The sequence below is a fragment of the Lynx rufus genome, unplaced genomic scaffold (genome assembly GCF_022079265.1).
Source record: "Lynx rufus isolate CCGP_SWC_20201006 ecotype Redwood Valley unplaced genomic scaffold, mLynRuf1.p SCAF_6, whole genome shotgun sequence".
Lineage (NCBI taxonomy): Eukaryota > Metazoa > Chordata > Mammalia > Carnivora > Felidae > Lynx > Lynx rufus.
This window is the reverse complement of record NW_025814878.1, coordinates 122093952-122109863: the sequence shown is the minus strand read 5'-3', so window position 1 is coordinate 122109863 and position 15912 is coordinate 122093952. Positions and strand designations below refer to the sequence as shown.

The 15912-nt window shown below is 39.8% G+C and overlaps 1 protein-coding gene across 1 annotated transcript; it reads left to right on the top strand.

Annotated features, from left to right (window-relative positions):
- Positions 1–8170: 8170 nt before the first annotated feature.
- On the top strand, positions 8171–15022 carry FAM217A (family with sequence similarity 217 member A). Its single transcript, XM_047101924.1, has 6 exons — positions 8171–8233; positions 10364–10448; positions 10609–10622; positions 11176–11250; positions 11334–11401; positions 13804–15022. The coding sequence occupies exons 1-6, from the start codon at positions 8171–8173 to the stop codon at positions 15020–15022; spliced, it is 1524 nt and encodes a 507-aa protein (XP_046957880.1).
- Positions 15023–15912: the final 890 nt, after the last annotated feature.

Here is a 15912-nt window from a genome sequence, read left to right as displayed (position 1 = left end):
GATGACCCACTGAGTTACAGAGAAGAACAAATAAGGAATCAGAAGGGTAGAGTGCCCCACAGTTGTTCTTTCTCCCCGCTTTCCTCCATCTCGGAGAAGGTATCACAGAATCTATTTTCTGGTCTCAGATCACTTAGCATTCTGAGAGTCACAATGGCCCAGATCTTAGCCTGGAACTCTGAATGCTCATCCTATCTTCAAACCAGAGGAAATCATCCTGTCAAAAAGATCTTGCCAACTCTTATGGGGATTTCAGGCAGAAACTCATTTCCTGTCTGAACGTGGACAACAGCTGAGGCAAACAGACTACTTTCCTAAAGGCAAGAGGGGAAGCCACTGTGCACACATCCAGTGTTGATTTTCCATCTGGCACTTCATGGAGGCCTGTGTGTACATAATTGAGACTCCGCAGACCTACTAGGCCCCGAGGGAAAGCGATTACCTCCATACAGTCCTCAAGCTGAACTGAGCGAAGAGCTCCATTGTCCACAACTGAGGAAATGTCCAGATTAACACAGGTAGGAGGCCAACCTGCTTCTTATTCTCTTATCCGAACAGAGTCAACCAAATGCTCCGTTCTAGCTTTACTGGCAGAAGCCAGTCCTCACTGTGGACCCAGAGCAGAAATACTAAATGATCTTGACCCACCATAGCTGATAGCATAGCCCTGAGCAAGGTAGAAGGTGTCAAGAACTCCTCCCAGATTTGAGGCCAAAATGCAAACAGGGTTGTTCTAGCTACTCCTTAACCTCAGCATGCTTCGCCACCTGAGCCAGGGTCACCACTTTGCTGTATCCCATGAACTGGCTGGTAACCGCACTGCAAAGTGATCAGAAATGAGGAGATCCATGTGAGCCAAGCACGCTACGAGCCAGCTGGTAGTGCTTGCCAGCTTCTTACCAAACTTCAAAGCCCTTGGTCAGGACCACAGTAGCATCATGGTTATATCATGTCATACATTAGTGCCCAGAGCAGAAGATACAAAATTTTATTTCTGAACTTTCAAATTAATTTTTAATTTGCAAACTTAAAGAGTAAGGCTTTAAAAAAAACAAAAGGGTTTACTTTGAATATATTTAAAATATGTTAGAGAATCAGAATCACTTGAATATGTGATTCTCATGATTTCATGGGTGTTTTTGGAGACAGAAGGGAGCTTGTGGAAGTGAGGGGGGTAGGATATTTTGATAGATGGAGACTTCTTTCTTCCAAGCAAACTTGGATATGTTACACTAAAAATTATTTATATAAATAGAAAAGAACGAACCATGTTTTAAGCTATTCTACAGGCCAAGGAAGTGATATATTGCATGTAAGTTGATATATATATATATATATATTAGTGTTACAATACCATTGACTATATGTCATATATATATATATATATATATATATATATATATATATTACTGTTACAATACCATTGACTATATTCCCTGTACTATACCTTTCATCCCCACCATATGTTCTTAATCATTGCTCTAAATAGCAACTGATGGAATGTTTCCAGTTATTTGGCTTATTTACCTTGGCTGAAATCAGAAGTAGGCCACGGGATTATATTTTATTTTTAAATAAACTCTCTGATGGATAAATGTCTTCTGCAATGGATAAGACTGCTTCAAGGAATCCATCTCATTCACTCTATGTGTGGTGCGGTGGAAAGAATACCATTCAGGACCAGGGTCAGCAGTCGGAGGCTGGTGCCCCACTGCTGTTGACTAGCTGTGTGATCTTGATCTCAGCCAGCCAGGTCTCACCCTACAGAACTAATGTCCTCTGATGAAACATCCTTCTAGTTTGTATCTTGTTTTGAATTTGGCTTATTTCCAATTCTGTTCTTCCATGGCCAAAAAATCTACATTTCCAAAACCACATTTGTAATACATGATTATTTTCTCAAAAGAAAGATGAGAGAGAATGTTCCTAAGCCAGTGCTCTCTTTCTTTCTTATTGTGACAATGAGTTGCTATGAAGGGCCAGCCGTGCCTCTCAGGTAGTAGCACTGTATTATTAACTAAATTGATCCCACAGCACAGCACCTGCAGGACGCTGCGTTGTTTTTCTAGTTAGGCTGATCTCTTCTTCATGACTTTTAGGTAAACGGCAATTCCTTTTTTTGTTCCAAAGAGGGCTGTTGTGTCTCCCGAACACCTTCCCCTTCCCCTCTGCCATGGTGGATGTGACAAGATCAGCTGGCTTCCAGAAGGCAAAATATTCAGTAATGTTCAAAGGGAAAAGATCATCTCCAAGTTTCTTAAAGAAAGCGTTCTAAAGAGAGTGTTGTTCCGTTCAAAGCAAATGAGGTGGGAGGGCTCCGGCTACCAGAATGAGGACCTAAGTGACAACTTTCCTGGCACCAGAAAGTAAGTCCTGCTCCGGAAACTTAAACATTCAAAGTACATTTGGGATACAAGGCTAAGAGCATAGGCATCTGAAGGACAGGAAGCCATAAAGCTATGCAAACTGCAGAAATCTAGTCTTGCAGGAAAATCTAAATATAGGTAGACATATATGACTGAGAATTTATTCAACAGTATGGGCTGCAACATATACAGGTGTAGAATTTGTGAAGGTACGTGCTTAGCTTTTGGAAATATATCCCTATGGATCACTATCACATTTGTTCTAAGAATAAATAGGTCCTAAACAAGATTTTTTATGTTTTTGCAACAAAATGGTGGTCTCCCACATAAGGGAGCAAAGTGTTCAAGGTTAATTTTTAAAAGAGAAATGCAACTTCTAACCAAAAAAATATTTTTATACATTATTTCCTAAAAAGGAATTAGACAAATCCAAGAAAGTTAGGACATTTAAGGTAAATGCTCACAGAAATGGAGTCCTAAGTTGGGGTGAATATAATTGGCTATGGCTGAAACAGAAAGCAGGAGCTGGGAAAGCAGGAGAAAAGGAGAAGCAAAGGACTAGTTATCTAAATCATACACTAAATACAAATTGCCCAGAATTGAATTGAAATGTTTCCCACTGAATAGCCTCTTATGTACTTGGGAACAAAAATGCATATTACTAATTAGAAAATATGGCCTCGACTTTCTGAAAATATTTACATAATTACACTGAACAAGATTCCACTGCAGTAAATAACCAGCTGTGACATTGACCATACAGCAGGGAAGAATAAAGGGAAGTGGAGGCAAATACATGAGTAATGTAAAAATATGAAAGGTCTTGAAAGAGGTGAATGGAAATAGAAGGGTTTCCCTGAAGAATCATTAGAAGCTAAGCAGTGTTGTCACTGACATCTCTTTACATAACTCTGGACGACAAAAAGGAATGTATGTTAAAGGGCTTTCCAAAATAGTTTTCTGTTGGTCAAAATTGTCACTTTTGTCATAGTAGGAGAAACTGACTTGACCAGCAAGCCATGCTTACCTGCCAAGTGATTGGCCCAAGGCGTTCCTTCTTTCCACCAATTCAGACCACCTCCATTGCAATGAATGTAGGAGCTTGTTAAATGCCATGAGACATAGAACATCTCCCTTACCTTCCTTCACTGGATTAGCTAAAGAAGTGTTAAAGGAAGGCAAGTCTGATGCTGCCACTAAAATCTGAATTCCCGGAGTGGCCTTGGGATGGTCTATAAGGAAAGTGCACTCTGTTGGGCTAAGGAGTGATGTTAGAGCTGCGTCAGAGCTACTATGGAAAACAATCCCCTGTCCAACAAATCCCCTTGCTCTCAAGGCAGGACTAGAGCCAAACCAGACTGAAGGGTTTGGAGAGGGTGTGATTCTCTTAGCTGTTTCCCTTAGATTTCACACTGGCACATCATTTCACACTTTTTCTCTTGTCTCCTCGCCACCTAGACTGGGGCTCCCACATAGATAGTGTCCAGGGACTTTGCTGTCACTATAGTTATAAACCTGTAGTACTAAAAACTATCAATTCAACAAGTGATTGGGGGGCATGATTTTTATGCTAATGTCAAAGCATTATAAAAATCTCCAGAGAAAGGGGGGAAGAGTCAAGTTGATAAGAAGATTTTTAGGAATATGTCCTGTCAAGAAAAAAAAAAAAGAATCTTAGAGGATGTATTTAAGGATGACAAATCTGAGGTAGCTTAAGGGATCGGGAAGCAATTCATGTTCTGAAACAAAAGGAAAACACAGAAACAAACATAAACCAAGGAAGACAGGAGATGTGTGAGCTAGAAAAGTGACGTGCATGCCCACGTGCACATATACACACATCATTTTTGTCTTCTATCCCGACAGCAGAAAAAAAAATTTCCCAGCTAAATATATTTGTAGAAAGTATCATCTGGGAGTATCTGGACTTAAATATTTACACAATTCACTATTTTTAAAATAATTGTAAGTTGGGAAAACAATATATTTAAGGCTCAGGTTACCAATTTATAAAATAGGAATAACTATTCCCATCGTGTTATTAAAAGTATTAAATTGGTTAATCTATATAATCTATATAAAATGTTCAGCCTTATGCCTGCCACATGGGAACCCTATCCTAGCAAGTGTTATTTCTAGCAGATGTTATTTGTGGAGTAATTAAATTGATTCAAATATTTATTGCATGCCTACTATATGCCAGGGACCAGGCCAGATAGAATAAGTCCAGGCCTTGTCTTTAAGGCATTGAAAAGATAGTGACTGAGATATGAATGAAATGAAGAATTAGAATGTAACAGTGAGTAGGGAATTGTAAGCAAATCAGAATAACCCAAATGAAGAATCTTGGAAGAGGTAGCAATTTATTCTTCCTGAGGGGCTAAGGAAGATAATTTGTGAACTAGATTTATATGGGTAGGACTTAACTAGGCAGGTAAAAGGGGGAGGAGAAAAAAAAGGAGGAACTATTAAAGAAAAAGAAAAATGATGTATGTCCTGGCAGAAAGAGAGTGTTTAAAAACTGCAAAACGTCTGAGGTGTTGGACATGCAGGCACCAGGAGTGATAAGCAGATACTTAAAGCCTGGCTACAGAATTTGGACCTCATTCTTTGGGATTAGGAAGGCATTAGAGCAGGTCTATGTTTTATATCAGCAGTATGGAAAACAGTCTGGAGGACATAGCCTAAGAGGGAGACTTCCAAGGAGGCCAATGTGAAATTCATTCTCTTATATTTATTGTCCTTCTACTATGTGCTAGGCACAGTTTTAAAGTGATAGGGTAGATCAGTGAACTAGACAGTCAAGGCCTCCACCCTCACAGAGCTTTATACTCCAATGGGAAGAGACAGGCAATAGAAAAGCACACAAGATTAACAAGACTGTGAGGCATACAGTGAAAGAATAAAAATAGGGTCTTATGAAAGAGTAAAGTGGGTGGGAAGGCTTCTTGAAAGCCACGCCAGGAAAGGCCTTTCTGAGAGGAAAATGGACATGCAGAAGAAGGAGACAGACACCTCTGGGCAGGGGGTGGAGGTGGGAGTTCCAAGAGCTGACAAACCCTTGAAATTCTGTTGGACATCTGGTTTATATGTGCATTTTCTGGGAAGACTCTCAAAGGAGCATGACATCTCTTCCCCCCAAATGTTAAGAACCAGTGCATTTAGATGCTTAATGAAACATTTTGGTGTTCGAATCTATAGTTGGATGTTCAACCCAACAGAATGCAATAGTATCATCAGCAAATGATTGCAAAAATGTCTTTCTCAAATGTCAATGCTTTCTTATAAAGAATATTGCTGATTTCTTTAAACATTCTTTACTTATACACATATATCTTTATATATTATTATATGTTACTTACACATATATATCTTTAAATATTCATTTACTCATACACATATATCAGCCATAAATATGTAAATATTCACTTACATATTTACTTGTTATACATGTATATACACAATACTGCACATATAATAATATATCCATATCATATATATGCATACACGCTCCTTCCTCTCCCACCCCACACATTGATTTCATGGAACTGAAGTAAGAGATATACATTTGGAGGGCCAAACTGGTCTCCTATCATCCAAATTTATCCTAGATAGAAAAAAAAAATCAGCTTCTGTTCTTCTGTTGTAAGACCAATGACTGATCTGGAACCACCAGAGGTGGGCTTGCTCTCAGCGGGGATACCTTCCTTCTTCCATTTTAATTAAATTTACATATTATAAGCATGGATAGAACTGTACATATATCCGTGCACATACGTACATTTAGCCAGCCCGACCCCCTGGCTTCATTCGAACAGGTGCCAGGGACCTGCGGAGATCTCTTAGCTCGCGGTCAGGGTCAGGGCCAGGGCCCAGGAAGGCCCGAGAAGTCCCTGCGGCCGTGACCTCCGCCCTCCGACCTCCGGTGGAACGCGGGGCCGTCGCGAGCGCCCCCGCTCGATGGTAGTTGCCGGGCGACCGGGCCGCTGGGGAGGCCCGCGGAGCCGCAGCCCCAGCCCAGGCTGGCCTCTCTGGGCCCGGCCTGGGCCCCTGCGCCCCGCAGGCCGTCCAGCGCCGAGGGGGGCGCGCTCGCGGCCAGCCGCCGTCCGCTGCCCCCTCTGTCCTCCCGCTGCAGGAAGGCCGAGTCCGAGGGGGCGCCCGTCAAGCTGTTCGCCCCGCACGCGGAGGGACCCGGGCCTCGGGGCAGCAGCGCCTTCGGGGATGGCGCCGACGACGACACGTGGGCATGCGGCGCCATGGGGTAAGAGGCCGCGGCCCGGGGCGCCCCCGCGAGCCCCACCTGCTGTCACCTGCTCCGTGCCCCGGACCGAGCCACCCCCGGCCCGGGAAGGAAGGGTCAGGAGGGGTAGCTCACTAGCGGGCTTTGTGCCTCCCACCTGAACCTCTCTCCCTGCTTTCCTGTCCTGAGGCTCCTTTCGCCGACGCTTTGTCACAAAGGCGTCCTTGTCTCTTGGCCCCTCCTCCAGGTGCGGTAGCCTTTTCCAGGCACCCCAGGCCCTACTCCGTGGCACACACTTGGGGGGGTCCCCAGGCTGTGCCACCTATTCAGCAAACTCCTTCCTCCTCCCTCCTTCATTGTTCCATCCCAGGGCCTGGCATAGAGCGGGTGGATCGATTCCTGAATTGTACTCTTCTATTTCTTCAGGATCTGCCTCTCCTTCTAGGAGACAATAAATTGTAAATGATTAAGAAATATACTGATTACTGCAGTGGCTTTAATTTGTGATTCCACATAGTCATACATTAGCCCAGTGATTGTCTTGTCTATTATCTTCTCAGATACTTCTACCTTATACAGTAGTGGGCTTAGAAACCATGATAGTTGGGCATGGAAAATAGTGTTTGGTCCTTTGGGCCTTCTAATGTCCCCAAAACATGCATGGGGGGCTATAAGGTTCATCTGGCTTTCAAATGGAGCACCTGTTTTGCCTAATGAAAAGCCAAAGAGTTCCTGGCCCTGTTTTATGAGTTCCAGATAATTGATGTATTTTTTCTAATTTGTTTTTTTTAATTTTTTTAATGTTAATTTATTTTTGAAAGAGAGTGACAGAGCAGGAGTGGGGGAGGGGCAGAGAGAGGGAGACCCAGAATCTGAAACAGGCTCTAGGTTCTGAGCTGTCAGCACAGAGCCCAACAGGGCTCACAAACTCACAAACTTTGAGATCATGACCTGAGTCAAAATTGGACACTCAACGGACTGAGCCACCAAAGTGCCCCTCTAATTTGTATTTTTTAAGTGTATTTATTTATTTTGAGAGAGAGTGAGAGAAAGAGTGCAAGTGAGAGAGGGGCAGAGAGGAGGCGAGAGAGAATCTCAAGCCGACTCTGAGCTGTCAGCACTGAGCCTGACACTGGGCTCAATCCCACTAACTGTGGGATCACGACCTGAGCTGAAATCAAGAGTCAGATGCTTAACCAACTGAGCCACGCAATTGCGCCTCTAATTTGTATTTTATCTTTCTATCTGATATGTTTCCTTTCTCACTTAAGACCTTAATTTCCTAATCTTCTGTCAGTTAGATTTTAGAATTTGCTTTGTCTGTGCTTTTTTTTTTTTTTTTTTTTTGTCTGGCTTGCACCTTATTTCTGGTTGATTTCCTATTGTTACCTCTTCCCTGTTCTCATAGTTCCTTTGTCCTCCATTCTAAACATTTTTGTAACCTCCTTTAGATGAGGAGCCAAAGCACAAGCTTTGAAAAAAAAAAAAATCACTGTTATACCTTACCCATCTATTGTGCCTGTCCCACAACCTGTGTAGGATTTTAAGGAAACAGAGATGCAAAATGGGAAGAAGAAATGGAGAGAACAATGGCACCACCCCGCGTGCATCCAGCATCTCGAAGGAGGTAGGGCCTGTGGCAGTGACCTGAGCGTTAGGCAGCTGCTTTGCTAAGACAGAGCTCCTGCTGAGTCTTCCTGCTGAGACCCCTGCTGCTTTGTCATTGTGAGCGGTTTGTGTGGGATGTTCCTCTTGGGAACTTGCACTAATAGCAAAGGGAAAATTGTTATTTCTCTTAATGAAGGAGAAATTCACCAGCTTCCCTCCAAACCTCAAAACGCTTCCTGTTGCAATTGGACTTCGTGAAAGATGCCACCTTGATCCATCAGGCCGTGCTCACCTTGTAAAATCTTCTCACACATAACTGTGAAAAGTGTTGGTAAGGCAGGTGGGATATCAAAGAGCCTAATCGTTCCCAACCTGTAAGGAGTTTGCAATCCCGCTGATGTCGTGCGGAGTTAATAGCTTTCCTTACCAGTTGACAAATTGGATTATATTAATCTCTTATTTAATAAATTTATTTATTTTTGAGAGAGAGAGAGAGAGTGCAAGCATGAGCATGGGAGGGACAGAGAAAGAGGGAGACAGAGGATCCAAAGCAGGCTTCACATTGTCAGCCCAGAGCACATCCCAGGGCTCTAACTCACCAGCCCTGAGATCATGACCTGAGCCAAAATCAAGAGTCCCATGCTTAAGCCACTGAGCCACGCAGGTGCTCCTATATTAATAGTATTGGATGACCTCAGCCACAGTTAACAGCTTCCCTTTAAGGTGTCACTGTAAGGATGTTTCTCTCACATGTTCTCTTGTGCATTAGTGGACCAGGATCACAGAGCTGAAAGAAGCCTGATAATCTGTCAGGGAGGTTTTAAAAATACAAATAACTGAGCCTTACCTTCATCCTACTGAGTCAGAACTTGTGGTAATTTTTTTTTCAAGTATTAGTTTTAAAAAGGTCCCCAGGTGATTCTCAGGAGACTAGACCTAATTACATGTTATCTCAGGGAGCAGGGAATTAACCTCCAGAGAAAGATAATCTGCAGGCTACCTTCCCAATGTTCAACTACCTTTCCTGTCATGAGATAATTTTCTTGTGGGCCAGTTAAATCCTCAGACTGTATTTAAGCTTATTCTCCCTGTTCCTCTTTTAGTTTTGTGATGACACCTAATGTTTTATTTGTGTATTGCTTAGAGTTTAATTTACAAAGGGTTTTCTTATTTTGAGATAGGAAATAACTGAGTTTGCTCTTAAAAAATTACTAAAAAAAATAAATAAATTCCACCTCCTCATTTTGCCTATTCCAAGATAAATTGTTACAATCCTCTCCTACACACACCCCACATTCCCCCCCCCTCCCCGGCATAGCACAATGTCTGGAACATAAAATATTCAGTACATATTAATATCTTCCCCTATTCATTTCTTGACTTGCTTTTGAATACTTCCTGAGTGTTTTTTCAATATCTGGAGTCTAGAATGATTGGTGGGTTGGACAGTGTTGAGTACGATGTGAGGATTAGAGAATTTTTTTTGGTCGATGGAAAGATTTTATAGGATATCAGATCCCATGTTCGGATACAGAAAATTTGGCCAATGTGCCATGGTGTACCAGGGACACACAGAACTGGATATCTTATTGTATTTTTAAAATCAGTTTTGAAAACCTGTGTGTCATTATTTTTAACAAAATAGAGGGGTGCCTGGGTGGCTCAGTCGGTTGAGTGTCCGACTTCAGCTCAGGTCACAATCTCACGGTCCGTGAGTTCGAACCCCGCATCGGGCTCTGGGCTGATGGCTCGGAGCCTGGAGCCTGCTTCCGATTCTGTGTCTCCCTCTCTCTCTGCCCCTCCCCTGTTCATGCTCTGTCTCTCTCTGTCTCAACAATAAATAAATGTAAAAAAATTAAAACAAACAAACAAAAACAAACAAAAAAAAAAACAAAATAGGAATGAAGCCATAAATCATTATAAAAGCCTTTCTATTTCCTAATGGGTGTCATCAAGTTGTTAACAGTTTGATAAGAGAACACTACCTGCTTCTCAAAAATGCTGGTAGTGTTCTTATAGGAGGGACAACGGGTCAAGAAACTTTGTGCTTTTTGTCAGACTTTATCTACAGACATGAAAAATTATGTACTTGAGCTTTTATTAAAGTGTTCTTAACATTGTTTTTATCCTAAAACAAATATTGTTTTAGAACTTGTGTCACTGGAATTTGGATTCAGAAATACCTGCTCCTGAAAATAAAAATCTCCCACCTGGAAAGGATAGTGCAACAGGTGGTAAGAAATCCTAGATGTGTGTATTTATAGTTATAAACATTAAAAATTTATATTCATACTTGTAATACAAATAGCCACTTATATTAAAGGGGGTTTGTTTTTAATGCAACCAGTTTTATGTAACTATTAATTGTCATTTTTTCCATACACATTCTTTCAGGTTCAATTAACAAGGTAAGGATAAATGTTTGGTTTTAAATAATTCACAAAACATTATTTTAAAATTACATGTATGCTCATTAAAAAATTTCTTTCTTTAAAAATATCAATTTCATTTCCGTAGAGTTCTTCAAACAAGTCAAAGCCTTTTCTGTTCTATAGGGCTGCAAACTGGTCATTAAATTAATATTTTATTATGTTTTTTTCAATATAATAATACCATAAATGGAAATTAACATTGCCAAAAGAGAAGTAGTTTCAGCCCTTGAGATTTATTGAAGCAATTGAAATGGTTCATTTCAACTAAGTAGTTGAAGTAGTGAGGAAATTAATCTTTCATTTACTTTTTTTGATCAGGATATAAAACACTTAACTATCAGTAAATCTTAATGATATTCAAGGCTTATTAGTTAACACTGTTTAGCTGGTACTTGCAACAGATTATACCAGTTCCTGCTGAAGTCAGTAAAAACAAATGATTCTTGGTTAGAACAAGAATTATACAGTCTTAGAACAAGAGCAGGGAACAGAGATGTCTTGCGTTTAAAAGTCGTCTGCTGCTGTATAGAACCATTTGGAAATTTCAATAGAGCAACTGATGCTAGAACTTAATTTGTCAGAGCATGCTCACAAAAGAACACAGGTGGGATTTTATTCATCATACTCCTCAAGTATTTTTTTTAATGCATTCAGTTACTAAAATGTCCATGGTTTTTCTGTTATCAGAATAGTAAGCAAGGGATGTTTCAGTTATGGAGTTATCCTCTTAACGAAGGAAGTACCATGGAGAACAGGTGAGAATATTTATTTTTATAAACCCATAAATTAGTGAAATATATTTAAATACAATGAGTTAACTATTCATCTTAGATACTAGGAAGAAAAACAACCTGAAGAAAAAGTATTGCATATAAATACGGGGGAATTATAGAAACCCTAAACTAGGAAGTGGCTGGCTTACACTACAGAGTTCATCAGTGTATGGGCAATTAAGAATTTCTGTGCCCTTAAATGAGAGTTTATATGGATAGAGTTTGGGCTTCTCATCGAAGGGAAAATAAACTGTAATGGGAAAATAAACTGTAATAGGAAAATAATAGTCCATGGGGCAAGAATGATTTCCATCCCTTATGTATAAGGTACTGGTGTCAGCATTCCTACTTTACAGATGAGAACACTGAGTCAGGGCGACAAGATATGTAACTTGCCCAAAGTCATACAATGAATGGAATGGTAGAAACAGGATGTAAGAAGAGCTTGGTTCATGCTCATTAGCACTACAGTGTATCACTTCTCAGACTTTACTTATTTTTTGGTTCTTAAACTTAAGCATGCATCAGAACCAGCTAGAATGCTTCTTACAAACACAGGGTACTACTATGTGGAGATTACATTTATTGAACCCTGGGTCACTTTTACACACAGTGTACTGTTTCATGGAGATCCTGAGTTCTGTTCCTCAGTTTTGTGCCCAGTTTTGACAGTGGGTGTGGCTCACTTGATAGCAGTCTCCCAGAGGACTTTACCTCTGTGAGACTCAGGATGAAACTCCCCTAAGCTGAAATTCAAGGTGTGAATCCAAGAAATGCTAAAGGGACCCTAGTGACTAATGCCCTAAGGGAATGTCGGTGCTGAGGGGGATAGAAAGGCTACTTTTACTAGAAGGAACTCAGCTGGGAACAAGGATTTCAAGGTAAGAGATCAGATGAAATGAATTGAATTGTATCACACTGACACAGAGCAAACATAAACTGAGTCAGTAGAGGGCAGTGGGTAGGATTACAAACATCCGGTCCCACCACTCTGGCTCTACCACTTACCACATGTATGACCTTAACCACTCTGCCTCGGCTTCCTTACCCATAAAAGGTAAACAATAAAAGTGCTTGTCTCCTGGGGACTAAGCAGAACAATGTGTTTGATAGGTATTTGCTATTTATACTGGGAAAGCCTAAGATGTTGCAGAGTTGGAAGCCCAGGATCAATGAAATAGTTTATTACTGAGATTTTTCTCTTCAATATGCCATCAAGAAGAGAATAAAAGTAATATTTTTTATTTAGGGTTTAACATTTTGCAAAGTATGTTCATGTAATTGACTTCTCAGACCACCTCAAGGTCGGTATTGTCCTTACCATTCTGATCACTGGTGGCAAAGGGATTCAAACCTAGGTCCCCACTCCCAGATTCCATGCTCTTTTCACTAAACAACGTGGATTGTGTCTGTCATCAATTGTAGATTTCAGGAGACTTTCCTGTGGTTTTATAAAGACAAGTTTGTATAACTAATATTTAGCTAAAGAAATAAATTTTTACTCTTTTCTGTAGAAATAGAAGTATTTTTCAAAATCCTTCAAGAATACTTTGCTGTCTTTAATATAAACTGGCATTAAAAGAAGCAAGAAGATAATGAGACTTTACATGTCAATTAATGCTTCAACTCTTTCAATGTCAGTACTTCTAGTAAGCTTTAAAAAAATGAACTATTTTAAACTCAGTGTTCCATGGCCTGGCTCTTATGCAGTTTTCATTCTAATATAATACCTAGAAGCATTAGTCATAAAATAAAAGAGCACTTCCAGGTGAAAATTACAATGGGATAATTTTTTTTTTTTACCTGTATGGTTCCTTTCTTTCTTTCTTTTTTTTTTTTTTAAACTATGGGATAATTTTTGATGAACATTGTTTTGTTTCCTTTTATATGGGCATAATTTTTTTTAGACCACAATGGCTAATGTAGAAGGCTTTATTGAGTAACCTAATTACATTCTTTGAGCTTCCTTTTATCTAATCCTGGGTCATAAACATGTCAATGCAATTTCAGTTTGAGTTGGATAGCCCCCTTCTCAGACATCATCAGTGCAGATACAATCTATTCATAGGTAAATAGATGTAATTAGCCACTTTCAACCCAGTGGCCATTCATAGACACAGCCATTTGTGGGTATAACGATCTAGTTTCCTGTGAATGCACACAGGGATATCCAGTTAATATTCTAATCTATACGTTTAAAAATGTATATAGTTTTATGTACTTGAGCATATTTGGAAGTTAACATCTGTCAGTTACAGATAGATACACATAGGCCATTGGAAACTAAACATTAACCAGTCTTTGATAATTTTACTTTTTGATTATTTTAATAGCATTTTAATTCCAGTCAACAAACCATTCATTAACTAAATCATTTTTTAAAGGGATTTCAGAAAATCTTCCGTGGAAACTGGCTTTAATGTAACCAATAATCCCATAAGGCTCTTTACTCTGAACCACTCACTTGTAACAAGTGCTTCAGTTGAGAAGCAAGTTGGTTCTTACCCTGGACTGCAGATACCATCGGTTCTCTGCTGGCCCTATGCTGATGGAGACTTTTTGAAGGACAGAAATGAGCCTTATATTAATTTATGTTCGACTATAGAAAACAATAGTGGTGAAACTTTACCTGCTTTAAATTGGAACTTGAAATATGGAAACAGCAGTGTGGAAGAAAACTTAACAGATGAAAGTGATTTATCAGAAAATGAAAAAGCAAATGATAGTTTGCTCAGCTACTTTAAAAAGATGGACCTGAACTTAAAGCCAGAAACAATAGTAAACGTTGAGGAATCTTTCACAGAGGAACCAAGTGAAGTATTTCCATATCCTGATTTTCTCCCTTCTCCTTTCAATACCCTGGACTTGCACAAATTAGCCCTTTCAAAATCTGAAAATTGGAAAGTGACAGTAGAACCTCCAGAAAGCTCTGTTGAACGTCTGATAACTCGTTTACTAGAAATGGAAAGATTGCAACACATGACTATCCAAAAAGAGAGGCCCAGACTACAAACTACCTTCTGTACTCTGGCAGCTACTGAACGACCCTCTTCCTCCAAAGCTATACCCAAAGTGAGACAGCCCAAACTTTCAGACCCTTTGAGTCTTCAGACGACTTGTGTAGATAAAAGTCGTGAAAAAAGAAAAAGCAATTCTGGATCTTGCAAGCTTGAACAAAATGCTTCAAAATGGAATTGGAGCAATGCTGGCAAATATAAATGGAATTCTAGACCAACATCTCTAAAAAGTTCATCCACCACCAAACAATTGGTTGCAACTTGTGATGACTTTAGGAATCTCAAAAGCTCCATTTTAAATCCATGCCAAGAACTCGCAACCAAGCCTACTCCTTCCCAAACAACTCAATCATTGGTTAAAATGGTCTCAACAAGATGTCTGCCACCGAAGTCTCCAATACCAGTCTCATCTATACCTCTGTCTTTCCCCGAAAATCAGAGAGAAGAAATTAAGGTACCAAGGACTAAAAAGAAACTTTATCAAAAAAACATAGCACTGAACAGACCATTCTATATTCAGAAGCTAAACTGTTTATCACCTTCCTTTACAGCTAAGGGTAAGTGTTCACCTATTGACCAAAAATAACTTTTCTTTCATACATCTCAATGTGAGCAAATCTGTTTCCAAGAAGCTTGGCTAAAACGTGGTTCATCATTCCGAGATACAAGTATTACACACATGCATGAGTAACTTGATGTGATGTGGAGTGGAATTTGTAAAAATCATTGCTGAGATGTGTAAATATAAATTCAAGGGCTTCCATACTGACATTTTTGGCAATCTTTTGCATGTTATGTTTCAAAGGAATGTTTCACTTAGTAAACTGTTCTTTTCAAAAGAATATTCTCTTTTGTTGTGATGGTTTCCTAGTGTAATTCCATCATCAATGAATGCTATAATCAACTTATTGCTGGTATATTTTGTGTTCTATTATAGTTTGAAGAGTGTTGGTATATTTTGTGTTCTATTATAGTTTGAAGAGTGTAGTTACCTCTTTTTAGTTCTTCCCACTCTGGTTCCTTTTTCCTTTCCTTTACTGCCTCTACAAATCTCCTTTGTCTATCATTTTGACCAATCTTTTGAGTATTTGCTTGGCCATTAAAAGCTAAAATACTTGCTATTTTGTTAAGTTAATATGTGAGAGCCCCTGGGTCCTCCTGTGAATCTTAAAAAATGTTCCTTTCCCAGGTCCTTGGTCATATACATGAAAGCAAGATCAGTTCCCTTGGAGACTAACTATAGTTGTAGATATGAAACAACCCTCTTCCACTCAGACTAAGTAGTTTTAAAATGTCAAAGGTAAAATGAGAAAAGGTTGCTGTCCACAAGAGCAGCTAAAATCTGTTAGTGGAACTTTTCCCCAAAGTTCTTTGTTGCTGGAAGTCTTAACCCTGGTTAGTTGAAACTCAAACAGCTGAAGTTTCTTATTTAAAAAAGTGTGTGGGGATTGGAGGCAGGGGGAACTATGTGATGGA

What these genes read in the sequence shown, in the direction of transcription:
- FAM217A (XM_047101924.1), top strand. Translation starts at nt 8,171, where the DNA reads ATGGGAAGAAGAAATGGAGAGAACAATGGCACCACCCCGCGTGCATCC. An exon ending in ATGCTCACAAAAGAACACAG is followed by an intron (nt 11,251 to 11,333) that starts GTGGGATTTTAT and finishes TTCTGTTATCAG; the next exon opens with AATAGTAAGCAAGGGATGTT. An exon ending in GGAAGTACCATGGAGAACAG is followed by an intron (nt 11,402 to 13,803) that starts GTGAGAATATTT and finishes CATTTTTTAAAG; the next exon opens with GGATTTCAGAAAATCTTCCG.